Genomic DNA, 19,108 nt, shown 5'->3' with positions numbered 1-19,108 from the left:
ACCTGAAGTTAATATCTTTCTCTGTGTTTTTATATTGCGCAAAGTTATACCAATACTACTATTCGCTGTGTTCCACAATAACATCTCTCTTTCTGTAGTGTTGCCAAGTAGTACTCAACTATTATCATATAGGTATTAATACACGTTACTTTACAGGTGAAGTAATATCTGTATTATATAGGTGGTAATTTTTTGAGTATTTTCTTTGCATTCCTTAAGTTTTCTCACAAGTTAACTCTTGCACAAACGGGTACTGCATGAATTGTACAGCTATAAAACTGTTAAACGATCTCTCTTTCAAAATAGAGTCATTGCAAATATCAATAGCGTTTTAAAATGAAAATACAGTGGTTTCTCTTTACAAAATGTTTCTACAACGCAACGACATTATCGAGTGGCAATGATGAATCAACTGTAAACCTGTAAATGACCATCGCATCGCCCTTGTTAAGATTGTCTTTGTTCGAACAGCGCTGTACCCATCTTAACATTTATCGTGCCTGTCGTTTATTGGACTCGAAATTAACTAACCAGCTCATTAACTACCTGGCTTGTGCGTCTTTTGAGAATCTTTTCCCCAAGATCCTTATGGTTGCAACTAGTAGTCAAGTATAGAAACTCAGTAACCTCTCGATTTAGATTTCATATAAAGCCACTGTCTTATGTATTTCCTTACGCAGTTTTCTTTATTTCCGGTTTTGAGTGTGGATGTTCTGGATGTTTACATTTCATTATTAGAAATTTCTTGTCGGTATTTTTTTCCCTCAAATAGAAGGGTCATATATATATATATATATATATATATATATATATATATATATATATATATATATATATACATTTGTTTTAGCGGATTCATAACGTCCGTCTGAACTGTAATAGGTATATGGTGGCACACATAAGGAGTCCCTGGACATTAAATGCAATAAAAAGTTAGTTAGATTTAGTTACACTGTGTGCAATGAAGCCAAATGTAGTACACTAAAATGAATTGATGGCCAATCTCATCTTTCTCGCCTAAAATCTGGATCACTATATTTTTTTGTTTTTAGCTTCTTTTAGATTTCATTAGTATCCCTCACTACGAACTACTTCAAATGTATTACTTCTGAGTTGTCAACAAAAACATAAACGCAGCAGTGTGTTTACGATGCAAGATAAAACGAAGAGAACTGTGCTTTGATAGACAAGTGTTTGCTGAACACACTCTTGACAGACACAAATACCATATTTTTATTTCAAAATTTAAATTATTATAGCTTCCCGTTCGAAATTTATTAATATGAAAGGGATTATCTCTTGCTTTACGAGTGACAAAAACGGCAAGGAGAGACTATTAAAATAAAAAGCAGAAAATCACTGGAAGAATCGCTAATTACATTCAAGTTCTATATGATTCTGGAAAAGTGTATTGTGAATTATTCCTCCGCTCGTATCACATATTATGTACATCATCTTTCTGGCCTCTCAGCTACAGAGCGAAGTTTGTGCATGGCGGTATCATTGACTTGAAAATATGTAATGGATCCATTGACTGTGTGCAGTCGTTAACATAAATACAGTTTTATGGTAACGTTTGTTAAAACGGTATCGTCACTTCGCTAATTCACCGTTTTTCGGAGTTGCTATTTGGAAGTTTTTTTGTTGCGCTCAGACTTACTTGATAACTTCAAATCTCGGATGGTGTGTTGTAGGAATATGTTCATCGTCAAGTTTGTTTCTTAGGTGTATGACGCCAACATAACAAAAAATTCCAAACATAATTACATTTTTCAAAGCATTTATTTTTAAAAGTAACAAATAAAATAAGATAATATTAACAGGAAAAAAGGACAGCGTCCATGATGTAATTAGATCGCCTTGTAGATCCTCTTGGCCGTGATGTTGCCGAGGGTGATAGTCTGAAAACACAAAAACAAGGAAATATTTTAACTCTCTTACGGAAGGCGCGCCAGGAACAGTTCTATAATTTTGTTCACCAATCTAGTGATACCTGACACACATTAATATATTCATTAAGAGATAGTGCTCTTTTTCTATTCAGTACGTTGTTAAGCTAACATGCTGTGAGGAGCGCTGTAAGAACAAACGGTACAGACCAGGCTTTTACGTTATAATCAGAGGCAAAGTAATACTGGGGAGAGAAAAGTATTAATACCGATTATGTCCCCACAATGCCACAATTTTTTTTTCTTAAAGATGTGAAGGAAAAAGACATGATTTTACACGATTTCGACTTCAGTCATTTTACTGCACACACAACGTTTCTTCCAAAATATGCAAGGAAGGAGGTTTTATTTCCCTCTCCGTGTATTTTGTGTTTCAGTTTTTTTTAAAAAACAAAAGCACTATATAACCACCGGTGCGATTCTATCATTCATCTGTTGTTGCTTTCTACATTCATTAAGTAATTTGTCTGCCTCTGGGATTTTCGTCCTCTACTGTACTTATAGCCAATAGTGAACATTTCATGGTTAGTCTGCAGATTTTACGCTATCCCTCCCTTTTTCAGGTAAGAAACCTCAACAACTCCTGTCGTTACTTTTTTCCATAGACATTTCTTACTGCGCCTCTGCATTTAATTTTCTGCGTTTTTCACAATATTTAATGCGTTTTAGGTACCATGTAAAATAGTTTTATCGCTCCCTATAATATGTGTAAAAACTTGAAACCTTACTGAAACTTATTTCATAATTCTTTGCTAATATTTTATACCAGCTGATGTCTTATTTGACGCTGGACGGTGACGTCGTTGTCTAAATCTCTTTATAGATGATTTGATTTGTAAGACTCGCAGCAGACCATATCGAAAGTTAAATTCATGAGATAAATCTCAAACTCATTGTAATCTGACATAGGCATCCTACAAGAAGATGGTTTATCGCCACTCCAGCACGTCAAAGGTATCCGAATTAGAAAGAAGAAAGGGGAAAAGAGTCACTTTGACAACGATCGGCCTTTACAGAGGACCTGGATGTGTTAGTGAACAACGAATATGAAGCCAAATTAACGCTAAATAATTTCGTATGAAAAAATCAGTATGCGGACACCAAATGAACAGGAAAACTCACACTGAAAACAGAGTATAGAAAAACGTCATTGTTCACTCACTTCAAGAACTTGGGAAACAGCCATCCTCCCTCCAGGACAGAACACAATTTGCAACACAGTTTGCGAAAAGAAACCGACATGGAATCAGTACAACCTTGTAATACAAAACTACGACCCTACAACACAGTTGTTTTAGCAGGCGTCTTGTACGTGCCATAAATCGCAGTAATTAGAGGGATGATGAATATTCATGAAATTGAGAAACAAAACAGAAAATTTCTAAGAAAAATGTACGGCACTGTACTTCAAGACAGAACTTAGATCAGAAGATCTACAAAGAAATTCTACGAAAACAAAAACAATATTGTAGATAAATTTAAGAAAAGTGATCTACAGTTCTTGGATACCTATTAGAACGGATGAAAACGGACCCACTAACAAAATTCTTAATATCGCTAATCCAAGAAATTTAAAGACTATTTGGATGAAATAAATATAAGAAGACCTGGAGGAACAGAAATTCTCAGGACGTAAATTATGGGCGGAAAACAACTCCACAGTCAAAACAGAAACAAAAAAACTGAATGGGTCTCAAGAGAAGAATCAGTAGGAAAATACGGACACAGAAGAAGATGACAAAACACAGTGAATTAATGAAAAAGTTTTGAGAAGAGGAGGTAATAGTAGTTGGAAGTGAGGATGAGGTTGGCTAAAGTTCACAGGCTCTTTATAATAATACTAATAATAAAAGCTTTTGTAAACAAGAATATCATGAATGTTCTTGTATATTATAAGACAGAAAGTGAAATCTGTTAACAAGAAAATCACTAATTTTCTTATACATAATAGGAAGATAATGTTAGATTTAATTTTATCCATTGTTTTTCAGTGTTTCATCCACGACTGTTTTACTTTCGTAAAATGAAGAACAAACCGCCTTCAGTCACAAGTTGTGTTTATTTACTGTACTATGCATTTCGAGCCCTGGAGGCTCATCTTCAGGTACTTTTTAGTGATTTACATCAGGTTTTTTAGTTGTTTGCCTGTTGATATTACATTTCTGTGTTACAACATATCTACACTTACATCTACAATATACCATGTTGTAACACAGAAATGTAATATCAACAGGCAAACAACTAAAAAACCTTATGTAAATCACTAAAAAGCACCTGAAGATGAGCCTCCAGGGCTCGAAATGCATAGTGCAGTAAACAAACGCAACTTGTGACTGAAGGCGGTTTGTTCTTCATTTTACGAATGTTAGATTTGTTTGAGAAATTCTCGCTGCTGTCGGACAACAGTATTCAGTTATTGTAATATCAATTGTTCATTCAAAAAGTGTGGGTGATTACAGTTTTGTTCTTGGATAGTATTTAGAAAACGCTGAATTAGTCAACACATGGGAAATTACTACAGTAAATAAAACTTTACTTCAAATGTCGGAAGTTAAACGATTAGGGAGTTTATATGAGACCAATTTGAGAACTGAAATTAGTAGGGTGGCCTCGCCATATGGGTGAATCTAGAAGCGGCACCAGACAGGAGTTTCTGGTCGGCTGAGTGCTGACTGAGTGCTCACCACCGTGAGTGCATCTGCGGTGAACTTCTTCTCCATGTTGACGACCTTGCCGTCGGGGAACTTCTGGACCTGGAGCAGGGTGTCGTCGCTCTTCTGGGTGACGGTCGTCTTGGCCTTCTTGCCGTCCAGCGTCGTCTCGTCGAACTCCTCGCCCAGCTTGAAGGAGGTGGTGACCTTGCGGTCTCCTGCGGCCGTCACCTGCGTGTACACGCCGCCGCTCTCCGTCAGCGTCGTCGTGGGCTTCAGCTGGGCGGCGGCCTCCTTCATCGACGCGTCCACGCCTGCCGACAAGGAAAGCAACCTTCACTGGCAGTTCGGCAGAGGTGACTCCGAAGTCTAGCCTACACACTACATGATCAAAAGTATCCGGACACCCCTATGTAATGCTGAATTGACCAGTAGACATCGAGAGAGGTGGATCAGTCGGTATAAAAAGATGTAGGGACTGTTATATTTTTAGTGGGGACGCAGTAACAGCAGAATGGGTCTATCAGTACAGCTCAGTGACTTGGAACGTGTACTGGTCATTCTATACCACCAGAGTAACAAAATAATCACAAAACAGTGGCAAAAACCGACTGTTGGTGATGCGATTGTCAAAGTGGAAACGCGAAGAAACAACCACAGCTAAACCAAGCCCATGCGGACCAAATGCACTGCGGACAGACCATAAAGCATTGCAAGGGGAGGTTGTAAAAAATCGCATGAAAACAGCGAAAGGAATTGCTCGTCTATTTCGTAGTGCTACAGGCTCTCTAGCTAGCACAATGACTCTCCTCAGGGACGAAAGAATAGTGAAGTATAATGGTCGAGCAGAACCTCAAAAGGCGCGTATTTCTGTACTTGTTGCTAAGCTACACTTGAGGTAACGTAAACAACGACGCGGCTGGAGAGTAAATGACTGGAAACTAGAGGCAACCCGATGGAAGAGTTTGGATTTGGCGAATTCCTGAAGAACGTTACTTGACATCACATGTATTACAACTAGTAAAGTACAGAGGAGATGTGTTATGGTATGAGATTATTTTTTCGTGGTTAGGCTGTGGTCCCCTCATTGCACTTAAGAAAACGCTGGATCCGAAAAGATATGAAGACGTTTCCAGCGTGGTATACTGCATATGGTGGAGGAACAGTTCCAACACATGAATGTCTGTATCACCATGACAGTGCAATCTGCCATAAAGCATTATCAGTGAGACAATAGTTTGTGGAAAGTAATATTCCTCAAACAGAAGCTCGAACCGAACTCACTCCAACACCTTTGGGATGACTAAGAACGTTGACTACGCTATTCCTTCACAGACGTTCAAACACGTCATTGAAAGTATCCCCAGAACGGTTCAAGACAAACGGCTGACACACATCCTTTTAATGTCCACTAACAGATATCCTGACACTTTGATCTGACATTTTACACGGGCTTCCAGTCGTTCAGGGTCAAATTTAGAGTGGTCGTATTGTATACAGAACCGACACTCACAAATGAATACCTCAGATAGTCCGAGATCAATCAACGATATTAAACGTGCAAGAGCAATTGCACAATTATGCGCAGAGAAGACAGAGCAGGTAGGTGGAAACAGTACATTGATGGCATCTAGCAACAGTCTGATGACGAGGAAGTACGCACTGGATGTTCATAGATGGTTCCACCTTGAAGAAGAATAGACAACAGTGTTAGATGTGTGTACGGTGGAGTTTACGACTGTTTACGGTTCGCGATTGGTTGTAGTACATGGAGCGTTATTCGTTACAGAAACCTGCAGGTGCATGATAAGGGTACAGTTCAGCAGGATCTGATCCTTGGAGATGGAACAAATGCACAGCAAGACTGTCATCTCTTTGACTACTTGGCTGTTGACGTAACTGATGCAGCATAAGCAACGTGTTTAAACCACGGTTTATCACCTCCAAAGCACAATACTGAAGCTGCTGACAAATTATATCACCACTGCTAAAAATGCCTCGTTCATGTAAATAATTTAAGTTACAAGATTAGGACAAAGAAAAAATGGAGCAGCTTTCACATATTAAATATGAATAGTGACTCACAAAGCAAATAAAGTGTTGCAGAAAAATAAAAGATTTCAAGTAAGAGTCACAGTGTCGGAATGAAGCATACGGGCGGTCACCTCGTCATTATGGAAGCCATAACAAAAGTAACCGACAAGTTCTTGGAGCCAGTTGTTCTTTCTGTATTTGTAAGCATGTAAAGTGCCGCTGGAAGGACATTATATGCTATTGCTGAACCGTCTAAATGCAAAATCCAGGAAATTTTCGCTGAACGAGACAACGCATGCAAGAATAAAGAACTGTAGCCGTGATATGACTGTAATTCTGAAACGTGTCTGAAAAAGCAGTGATGCATATAAGCTGACCCTAAAATGCAACACTTACATTGATAAATCTATGTATCACAATTGTTCCCCGTGAAACGTATATTAGAAGTTAGTATCTCACTCTCTGATGCAACAACATGTCATTTGCTACCCATAAGTTACGTTAAATAAGCAGCACGTGCTAAATTGCATCTACAGGTGAGTCATAGATTTCGGTCCCACATTGACTTTACTTGTAGCCAGTTAAATATCACAAACTAACCAGTTTAAGCAACCTCATGTTTTTTGCCTACGTGTACTACCACTCTCAGATTATTTATTTCACATATCAGTCGCAGTCAAATAAACATGGAATTAATATTTGGTTAGTAATTCTAGGTGTAGTTTGATTACAAACAACCTCCTTAATATAAAAACAAGACATTTATTCGGAGCATTTTAAGCAATAGTTAGGAAGAGCAGACTTGAGGAAGCAGGGAAAGAAGAAAAAAATTGGAAGCAATAGAGATGTGGATATTTAGAACTGCCACTAAAACATAATAAAATCGGAAATACAAAGACTAAGAGAAATTCAAAAGAAAAGGGTATTTATTAAAATGATACAGAGAAGAAAAACTAAAATGTCTAATTCCTAATTCCACGGACAAGCTTCATAAAATGCATCTTAGAAGGAAAAGTCCTAGCAAAAATATCAAAAGGCAAGCTCAGAACATTTGAATTACACAGCGTCAGCAGTGGAATGCACTCCAGCAACTACGAGCAAATGGTAAAGATGGCGAGAGAGAAAAAAGGATGTCTTCATTAGCAAGGCGTTGTCTTTAGAACCTGGTAAACTGTGAGACGACAACAGAGATCTTACTGCAAACTCTAAGCAAACGTGAAGTGATTCTATCAGACTAGTAATGAAGGCATCAAAAATTTAGTGAGAGAAAACACGTGTGTCGGTGGAAACTAACCGTAGGCGTTGAGGAAGGCCTCCATGTTCTCATTCTTGTCCAGCTGGTAGGTCTTTCCCAGGAATGCCTTCACCATCTTGGAGGTTGTTGCTTCGACGACAGCACACGAGACGATCAGTAGCGGCCGGGATAGTCGGTAGCGGGCGCCCAGTAACCTGGTGTTTTTATACGCTCTGGCAGGGGTCAAAGTAGCTAGGGGCCCGTTACGACAGCCGGCGGGAGATAACGGCAGCAGCTCAAATTGGTTTAAGATGAGCCCTTCGATAAGAAGCGCTTGTGTAAAGCAAACTCTGCACCTGTCTCCGAACTGCGATAGTCGCAAGAGTGTTGAGACATACTCAAGATTACTTCATAGCCAAGCGATAAAGGTCGCGGTTTCGACGTAACAGAATGTAGAATGGTGCTTTCGGGGGTGGGGCGGGGGGCATGGCGGGACAGTACGAGGTTATAACCCATGTAATATTCTACGGGGATACATTTTGCGACCGAGATACATTACCAGACGAAAAAGCTGAAATTCTCAGAAGGAGACGAGGAAAGGAAATAAAACTTCCCGGGTTCAGATTGACAAACAGCGTGGCAGTCAGCACACTTATTGATAAGACGTTGCATACCCTATGGCCTGGATCCAAGCTATGAATCGGTTGGGTGTCAGAAAGCCGTTATACACTCTCCTAAGACAAGCTAACCCACAACTGAGGTAATTGGCGCTTCACCAAAGAAGCCCACGTAAATGTTCCATAATTCGAATCCAGAACTGCCGCCAACATGAGTAAGTTAGAAGTAGATATCCTCAGTGTAGCAAAGCAGCTGAAATCATTTAATAAGGCATAATCTCCGATGCAGATAGTATTTTATTTTTTTTAGCACTCCGTCTTCAGGCCGCGAGTGGCCAACCGGGACCATCCGACCGCCGTGTCATCCTCAGTGGAGGATGCGGATAGGAAGGGCGTGCGGTCAGCACACCGCTCTCCCGGTCGTCATGATGGTATGCTTGACCAAATCCGCTGCTATTCGGTCGAGTAGCTCCTCAATTGGCATCACGAGGCTGAGTGCACCCCGAAAAATGGCAACCGCGCATGGCGGTCTGGATGGTCACCCATCCAATTGCCGACCACGCCCCCCGACAGCGCTTAACTTCGCTGATCTCACGGGAACCGGTGTATCCATTGCGGCAAGGCCGTTGCTGATGCAGATAGTATACCAGTTACATTCCTTTCAGAGCACGTTGAAATTATAGTTCTGTACTTAACCATCAGATACGACAAATCGCTCGACGAAAGATCTGTACTTAGACTAAAAGTAGCACAGGCAACATTGACAACCAGGAAAAGAAATAGCAGTAATTTGCGGAGGTACAAAAATGTTCAAATGTGTGTGGATTCCTAAGAAACCAAACTGCTGAGGTCAACGGTCCCTAGGCTTACACACTACTTATGCTATGAACAACACACAGGAGGACCAGAATTACAGAACAATATCACTGACGCCGGTTTGTAGTAGTTTTCGAACATATACTGTGTTGGAATATTATGAACTACCTCGAAGAAAACGATCTGTTGACAAACAGTCAGCACGAATGCAGAAAATATCGTTCATTTGAAACACAGCTACCCGCACATAGTAATGTGTGCTGTCGTTGGGGGATCTCGATTTCAAATTGTTTCCGATTTCTAGATTACCCATACGCTTTTGATACAGTTCTTACAAGCAGCTTCTATTTAAACTGCGTATCTATGGGGTATCGTTTCAGCTGTGTGACTGGATTCGTGATCATGTCAGAAAAGTCAAAGTTCGTAGTAGTTGACAGAAAGTCATTTACTCAAACAGAAGTGATATCTGGTGTTCCCCAAGGAGACTCTCTGCTGTTTCTATTGTATTTCAGTGAGTTAAGAGACAATCTGAGCAATCCTCTTGGATTGTTTGTGTATGTTGCTGTCATTTAGTAAAGACATCAGGAGATCAAAATAAGTTTAAAAATGATTTACACAAGACGTCCGTATGATGCGGAAAGCGGCAGTTGATCCTAAATAATGAAAAATGTGAAGGTATTAGTATTAAAAGTTGTCCGTTAAAATTCGGTTAGATGATAAATCACAAAACTCTAAATGCTGTGAATTCAACTAAATGCCTGGGAGTAATAATTGCGAACAACTTACATTGGAACAGTCACATAGATAATGTGGGAAACGCGAACCATAAACTGCGTTTTGTTGGTAGAACACTTAGAAGACGCAACTGCTCCACTAAAGGGACTACCGGCACTATGCTTGTCAGTCCTCTACTAGAGTACTGCTGCGCAGTATGGGATCCTTACCAGATACGATTGACGGAGGACATCCAAAACGTTCAAAGAGGGTGAGACCGTTTTGTATTATCGCAAAATAGGGAAGAGAGTGCCACGGATATGATACTCAAATTGAGGTAGCAATCGTTAATACAAAGGCTTTTCTCGTTACAGCGACGTCTTTGCACGAAATTTCAATCTCCAACTTTCTCCTCCGAATGTCAAAATATTTTGTTGATATCCACCTACGTAGAAAGAAATGATCATCATAATAAAATAAGTTGCTGCCTGCTGTTAGAGAGCGTAACAGTAAAGAAATTGCAATTTCGGTGTTACGGCACTGCCAAATACAAATATTAGAATGCAGATATAAGTTACAAATAACTGTACTCTTTCAGAGTTTTGCTCCACATTGTGTCCATGGGGAGGCGAGGGGCAACAGCGTCATTACTGACAAAAGTTTAGGCATTATTTTACTTGTGTTAGCTATAGCAGGAAAAGTGATGTGCAGTAATACCACAAAAATATCCTGTGCTGCAAGAAAATCCAGTGATCAAATATTACATTGCTGTAAAGTTGGTCACATAACTATAATGATGCCATTACTTATACTGTGCTGTGACATGGCGTCGAATACAGTAGAGTCCCGTTAATCCGAACTAATTCGGACCGAACCTTGTTCGGATTACCGATTTGTTTGGATTAGCCGGAATGACGGTGACGAGTTTCTAGAATGAAGTATACCAAGCAGACAAGTAGGTACACCATGGTAACAAAGGGGAACAAGTGTGGGAACAATGGCTCACTCTCACTCCCTGCCGTTGTTGTTGTGCATTGTTGAGACCTTTAAAGTGTCTGAGGCCAGTGTACTGCCAGTTGGCTCGCAAAGTGCTTGGTTATGTTAGTTATCGATCGCTGGCACGCGTAACAGTTGTATTGTATTCGTTCAGGTGTAGTGGTGTACGTATTTTCGTCATGATTAAACGGAAACATACAACGATAACTCTCAAAGAGAATCTGAATGTTATGAAGCGGATATACAATGGTGAGAATGTATCTAAACTGGCAACGGAACTGGGTGTTGATAAAGCAACCATTAGTGATTGGAAGAAGAAACGAGTTAAGCGTGAACAGTCCTGTGCAACATCTTCGGGAAAAAAACTCGAAATCCGGCAGACTTTGAAACAGTCCCAGTACGACAAAGTGGATGAAGCTCTTTTCCTTTGGTTTATGCAGGAAAGAGAAAGGGGAACTCCTTTGAGTGGAGCACTGGTTCAGGAGAAGGCTGTTTACCTGAACAAGTAAATGAACGGTGATGAGTCTTTTAGTGTGATGACAGACTGGTTGGACAGATTCAAAAAACGTCATTTAATCCGTCAGCTAACAATTAATGGTGAGAAGCTTTCTTCTGACCGAGATGCAGCGAAAGAATACTTGGGTGAGTTTGGAAAAATGATAACAGAGGGAAAGCATTCTCCCCAACAAATTTATAACGCTGACGAGACTGGCCTTAATTTTAGGGCATTGCCAACAGAAAGTCTGGCATCAAAAGTAGAAGACCATGCTCCTGGTTTTAAAATGTGCAAAGATCGTGTGACTTTATTAGCGTGCAGCAACGCTTCTGGTAATCACAAGCTGCCTTTAATGCTGATCGGCAAATCTGCTAGGCCCAGAGCTTTTAAAAACTGCACAATGGTCCCTGCCCGTATATTATCGTAACCAGAAAAAGCATGGATGGACGGTAAGCTGTTCAAAGAATGGTTTCAGGGCCAGTTTGTTCCCTCTGTTCGACGGTTTTCTAAGGAAAATCATATGTCTCCCCATGCAATCCTTTTGATTGATAACGCGCCATCTCACCCCATCACTGAGGAATTATGTGATGGAGAAATTGTGGCGAAGCTTTTGCCGCCGAATGTTACACCACTTCTACAGCCGATAGACCAGGGCGTACTGCAAACATTATAACTGATTTACAGAAAACAATTTTTAAGAATGCTGATCCAAGATGATAGCATTCCTTTACTGGACACAATAAAAAAGACCAAAGTGCAGGATGTTGTTTACTGGGCCGCTGAGGCATGCAGAATATTTCAGAAAATACTCTGAGAAAATCGTGGAGAAAACTGTGGACATCTCTTGAATGTCAGGACAACCTAGTTGGAAATGAAGAGGAAAATCTACTACAAATGATGCAGACAATCCCTTGATGTGAAGAAGCTAGTGAAGGAGACGTAGATGAGTCGATGCCAGCCTGTCAATTACTTTCCCAACCAGTATCAATGAATCTCTGTTTCTCCGTTCTCTTTTAAGATAAACAAATTTATGTAACTGTGTGTGTGTGTGTGTGTGTGTGTGTGTGTGTTTTTCACATCTCCCCCTAAACCACTGGACCGATTTCATCCACACTTGGTACACATGTAGCATAGTGTCAGGCGATAATCGCTGTGAGAGTGAGAACCACCCACCTATCAAAGGGGTGGGGGTGAGACAGAAGCGTAGCCCACGATGCATGAATTGCAAGGTTTTGTTTACCAGTATTTGAGAATGAGAGCATATAGCGACTTGCAACGAACTTCACACACTATTTCTAGCATCCTCTACAAAAAATGAAAGGAAAAATCTTCATCGATTACTATTTTTCCAGTGTTCCTTCAGTAAAGGTGCTGAATGAGGCCTACCGTTATAATTTATTACTTTTTTACTACTAACTGTATGCCACGAAATAGAACGGCAAATGCATATCATTGTACGACACATAGTTCAGGAGATCTGACGTTATAAACAACAAGATGTGTGAAAAACTGACGCATCGTGCATGAGAAATTTATTACTTCTTTGCTAACAATTCTGTTTGCAATAAATTTCGCAGACAATATTCGCATATGACGCAGAATGTAAATACAAAATTGTATCACTGCACAACACGTAGTCCAAAAGATACGACGTTATAAACAATAAGATGCGTGAAAAACTGCCGCACCATGCATAACTTTTAAATTTGTTACTTCGTTTCGACTAAACCCATTCGTAACACATTTTTCAAGCAGTATCCACATATGCCACAGATGGTACCTGAAAATCATATCACTGTACGAAACATAGTCCAGCAGATATGACGTCACAAACATTGAGCACAAGGGAGCAGTGCTGCGTAATACAGGCATGGACACACAGTTATACACAAATACCTGGACAATGGCAGTTTTCTCCACTAGTGCTTATATAAACACGCGTGTTTCGTCTTTCAGCATAGCTCCTATTTTCCGGAACCTATTCGTCACTGCGTCACAATAAACCATTCTGAAGAAGGATGCCACGAAACAGACGTCTGAATCCTAAGAATAAAGGCATACACGCGTATCGAAAAGAAATAGTCCGTAAGGCTGGAAATCATAGTCGTCCAGGGCTGCCCTAACACTGATGCGTTTCCATGGAAACGTAAGTGTATCGAGGTGCGTGATTGGTTTGTGGTAGACGCATAAAATATTTCTGTCACGGAACGTCTTTGTCTGTGCATCTTCTTTAATTAGCTAAGCTTTAGAAAGGACCACCAGGCGCTGTGACCTCGTCTAGAGTAGATGCTGACCATGTGTTTCCGTGTCAATTGGGAAGTCACCAAGCACATCTGCAAGTTTTAAATAGAAATGTTATTATGATTTCGTCTGAAATGCAAATGTTGGTTGTGGTGACAAAATGATACTAATTACTCGCGTTATGTGTATGGCCATTTCGTCATTTTCTGCTAGTGACAATTACAGGCGTTTCTTTCTTGACGTACACTAAACTTCTGCACAATCTATTTTTAAATATGATAATTTGTTAATGAGATAGTCTCGAAGACGAAATGTAGGTTATTTACTTATTTAGTGTATGGCAGACATTATCTTACAAGATATTTAAAGGAAAACAAACACGTAAAGCATAAATTCTGTCTGCTAAGAGTAGTTGCAGCTGTGTATTGGAGCGAATGACACCATTGGGTCACAAGGCAGTGCTCTAATCTCACGATTTTATACAAGGCAATGGATGTTTTGTCTTGGAGCTCCACTACCACAATTTGTTATTGTACATTTTTCCAATTTGTACATATTTTTTGTGCAAATACCCTGTAACTTTATAATTCTGTTCAAATCTTTCCACATATAACGAGGAAGTTCAAAACCACTGGTCATGTCTGATGGATGTATTACGTCAGAGGCTGAGCAGTCTCGCGCGCTATCAACAACAACGCTGTGAAAACAACTGATACTGTTACTGGCATTCCGCTTGAATCTGCGCGCGGAACGGCCTGATTGGCTTACTTCAATACTAATTAACTCAGATAGAGCGCATAATCAAATTTTTTTCTTAAAAATTACTGCTCAGCACAACCTACCCTGCAACATACTTATACGTGCATTTCACACTGTTTCTGACCACCTATATACAGGGTGTCAATTTTAAGTTGACAAACCAGAATAACTCGAAATATATGCTTCACACAAAAAAATATGTAGGATCCAAAGTTGATTATTTTCGAGGGGAACATCTGCTGGTGCAAACATTAGCCCGCCACCCCGGCCCCTTGGGGGTGGGGCGTGACGCAACTTTAAAATTACAAATGGGAACCCCCATTTTTTTATTGCAGAATCAAATCCTACATAAAATACTACGTAAATTTTCTCTTAATCATTTGTTTTGGTTCTTAGTAGTTGGCACTGTAATTCAAGAAAATCCATGTTCTCATTTTTGCGTAGAAAATGGTTTCGGATAAATAAAAAATAGTTAGTTAGCTAGTCAGATGATTTGTTTGATGTTTAAGAGTACTGTGGCCTCATGACCACGAAACAAACAAAACTTATCCGAATCTGCGGAAAAAATTAATACAGTATTTGGGTCAACATTTGTAAAACTGTAATCCCTCTCTCTCAAACCCCACTCTATGGGGAGAGAGGGAGAGTTTTAATTGTAGCGAATCAAAATTTACGAATTAAATAATTTTTTTTATCCGTAACCATTTTCCACGCAAAAATGAGAACATGGATTTTCTTGAATTACAGGGCCAACTACTAAAAATCAAAAGAAATGTTTAAGACAAAATGTACGTAGCCTTTCATGTAGAATCTGATGCTGCAATAAAAAATGGGGGTTCCCATTTGAAATTTTAAAGTTGCCTCACGTCAGGGGGCTGAGGTGACGGGCTAATTTTAGCACCAGTAAATGTCACCTTTATACTCTACACATTTTTTGTGTGAAGCATATTTTTCGTGTTATTCTGGTTTGTCAACTTAAAATTTACGCCCTGTATATCAATGATCTTAACGATGTGGCAACAGCTAAAACCGAAAACTCGACGTTAATTTATTTATTAGGTGTTTCTGGCATTTGGCACTGCCAACGAAGTGTTTTTTCTGCAAAATTCAGTATGAATGCAATCTAGTATCTACTATGTTAATGTTGTTGTCACACTAAATACAATTCACGAAAAAAAATTAAAAAAGTCGCACCACGAAGCAGATATGCATATTGGTTACAAATTAATATTCATACAGATACCGACGGAAAATGCAAAATAGTAAACTTTGGCGGCCGATGGATGAATGTTTGACGATGCTGTGCAGTTTCAGCTTGCACCTAACCAGAAGAGCAAGTAAACCGGGGACATGTCGATACAAGGGCATGAAGTCTTTATGAACTTCGTTCCGTGTACTCATTTGGAAGGTAACTGTGCCTCACAGAAAGGCGCGTAAACATCCGCAGATGCCGGTATCTGAGAGAGTGCATGTAGTTTGACTCAAAGAAGCCTGCTGGAGTAATCGGAGAACGGCTCGACCTTTGTATAAGAGCGATGACGCTATTCGACGATGTTGCCAGGAATTGGCGAACCACGGCCGAACAAAGCATTAAAAAGCTGCAGTCGTCCTAGAGAGGCTACAGAAAGAGAGGACCGAGCAATCGTCAGAGACGCACACAGAGCCCCGGATTCATCATTATGTATCTGACGTGCAAGTGGTGCTTCAGTGGCCACAAGGAGCATTGGTAGGCGGCTTACAGAAAGCGAAATGAGCTCACATCAACCCTTGCACCAACTAACATCGATCTCTGTACGTCAATAAGCCCGCTTCAAATGGTGTCAGGCACATTCGTCCAGGAATCACATTGACTGGAGTGGAACTGTCTTCAGTGACGAGTCCCTCTTCGAACTGAGCCCTGATGACTTGTAAAGACGTGTATGAAGAAACCCCAGACAGCGGTGGCGTACCAACCTGACTGTCACCCTCCATACTGCCCGACAACCAGGAGACATGGTCAGTGCTGCCACTTCATTTTATAGCAAGGACCCCTTTCGCTGTCATCCTTAGCCCCCTTATAGTACAGCGGTGCGTCGACGATGTTCCAATCCCGTTTTGTTGCCCTTCATGACAGGCCATCCTGGCCTTACATTTCAGCAAACTAACAGTTTCTACTGTTTGTCTTCGTGCTTGTCAAGCCCTTCCTTGACTAGCAAGGCCGCCGGATCCCTCCCCACGAGAACGTTTGAAACAGTATGAACAGGGTTTCAAAACAGCTTGGGATTTTGACGATATAAAGTTCAAATTGGAGAGAATTTGGAATCCCTCAAGGATCCGCCAACAACTCTATCAATCAATGCCGAGCCAAATTACTGTTCGAGTAAGGACCACATGTGAAGATATCGTTGTCACTGGCTACATTTATACAGATTAGCTGTTCCACAAATGTAATTTCCACTGATCGCTCGTGATAGGCGTTACCGCCAAATACTTGGACGTTAGACAGTGGGCGGTTTACCTCTGTAATGCGGCGCGGTCTCTGTCCATATTCTTAGACTGCATTTGAGCATTCTGTTTATCAAAAGACTTTCCCTTTTACCTTTGTATGTTGACATGAGCCTAGAAACAGTTGTTATATGTGCTTCTCGTAGATTTTCGGACTAACATCAACTAACTAAGTCCAGTTTCAAAGATAACTAACGCTCATTATCGTTACAGCGTGTGTTGAAAACATACCTAATATGAAACTTCCTGCCAGATTAAAACTGTGTGCCGGACCGAGACTCGAACCCAGGACCCTTGCCTTTCGCGGCAAGTGCTCTACCATCTGAGCTACCCAAGCACGACTAACGTGCCGCCCTCCCAGCTGTACTTCTGCCAGTACCTCGTCTCCTATGTTCCAAACTTTACAGAAGCTCTCCTGCGAACCTTGCAGAACTAGCACTCCTGAAAGAAAGGAAATTGCGGAAGCATGGCTTAGCCACAGCCTAGGGGCCGGCAGAAGTAAAGCTGTGAGGACGGGGCGTGAAGCGTGCTTGGGTAGCTCAGATGGTAGAGCACTTGCCCGCTAAAGGCAAAGGTCCCCAGTTCGAGTCTCGGTCTGGCACACAGTTTTAATCTGCCACACTCCACTGCAGAGTGAAAATCTTATTCTGGATACCTAATATGCATCAACACAGTACCGCTGCTAGCGTCACTCTATGCGAATGATGCGAAATTCTAAAAGACATTACCTTTCAGATGTCGCACAACTCCTTGATGTTACGATTTTTTTCCGTCAGTGTAATTATGTATTTGGATAGTGCAGTTAGAATTCCTGACTACTGGAAATGACACCCACAGGATGTACGTGGGTGAACACCACATATCATTCTTGCTGCAAGATGACTCGAGCGTCCTGACGGATGACGAACAGTGACGAAGAGGCCATAAATTACGTAACTAAGTGTTATGACTTTTGAACGAAACGTAATATGTGTATCGCTGACTAAGCGCCACTATTCCCATATCTTGTGTACATCTGCAATGTAAACAGGCAAGTTGGCTTTGTCGGTTACGGACGACACCCTTGCGACAGGCCTAATCTAGTGCAAATACACGAATCTGCAGATATCGAAATCAAGACGACGATATCACATTTTTAACATTTTTCTTTCTCCGCATCTCTTTTACGAAGAGAGTTTTGCAGTCCAGAAGTACAAATTAGCCACTTTGAGATGTTTGCTCAATAGCGATATCCTCCTTACAGAGTAATATTGCTTAAGAAATTATGTAACGCTCTGGAGAATATGTGTATCACTGTCAGATTCGCAGCTGAGGAGAAATCTGACTCTATGATTTCAGCAGCTACCGTAAAGAACATAAGCGGTTCTTTCACAATGGGGGGAGTCAAATCTGAAACACATGAAAAAACACGTAGCAAATCAAAATTTACATAGCTATTACGAGCGGGTGTAATTGTTTAATGCATTGCGATACATGATAAGAGTTTCAGAGAATGAGAAAGAACTTTCAAGATTTCGATCACTGCACAAATACAGTTTAAATACGATGTTGCATAAATACCGTAAAATTTTTCTTCATTGAGCTAATTGTTACAACAAACTTTTTCCTGGGTATGCTTGAGCAACGGCTTATACCACAGCCTGCTACGTATTCAACTGATTAACATATTTCTGCTAGATGGAGGACCCCCATATTGAGGTAAGAATGTTCGTACGTTTTAAATACGCATCTGTCGTTCTGAACTTGACGGGGCTGGGTTCTGCTCTTGGTCACCTAAGTCTCCGTATCTGGCACTCATGGATTTCTTTTTATGGTGTTATGTGAAATAAATAGTGTTTGGTCCTTCTTTGACGAAAACAGTTCCCGGTTCCAGAAGCGCTTTTCTAATGCAATGGTGTCAAGAACACAGTACATGGCCATTGACTTCACATGTGCTTCAGGATGCATGGTGTAAAATGTTCACATATTCTCTGTGCTACCACGGCTAGTAGTAGAGAACACGTATGAAGTATGTAAAAAAACTGAACTTTCGTTTACATGTTTTGTAATTCTTATCGATGTGTCCCTAACCATTAAACCATTGTACACATGCATAATCGCTATATTCATTATGAAAT

The 19,108-nt window shown here is 40.5% G+C and overlaps 1 protein-coding gene across 1 annotated transcript; it reads right to left on the bottom strand.

The window, feature by feature from the left end:
- Window positions 1–1,763: 1,763 nt before the first annotated feature.
- LOC126100726 (fatty acid-binding protein, muscle-like) lies at window positions 1,764–8,089 on the bottom strand. The gene is made up of 3 exons (XM_049911345.1): window positions 7,929–8,089; window positions 4,634–4,914; window positions 1,764–1,901 (listed from the first exon to the last, which is right to left on the bottom strand). Exons 1-3 carry the CDS (start codon window positions 8,002–8,004, stop codon window positions 1,851–1,853), a joined length of 408 nt encoding a protein of 135 aa, XP_049767302.1. The 5' UTR covers window positions 8,005–8,089; the 3' UTR covers window positions 1,764–1,850.
- Between the last annotated feature and the right edge of the window lie 11,019 nt (window positions 8,090–19,108).

Source organism: Schistocerca cancellata, chromosome 9 (assembly GCF_023864275.1).
Source record: "Schistocerca cancellata isolate TAMUIC-IGC-003103 chromosome 9, iqSchCanc2.1, whole genome shotgun sequence".
Lineage (NCBI taxonomy): Eukaryota > Metazoa > Arthropoda > Insecta > Orthoptera > Acrididae > Schistocerca > Schistocerca cancellata.
Note: the sequence above shows the minus strand (reverse complement) of the source record. Positions and strands in the feature narration are given on the sequence as shown.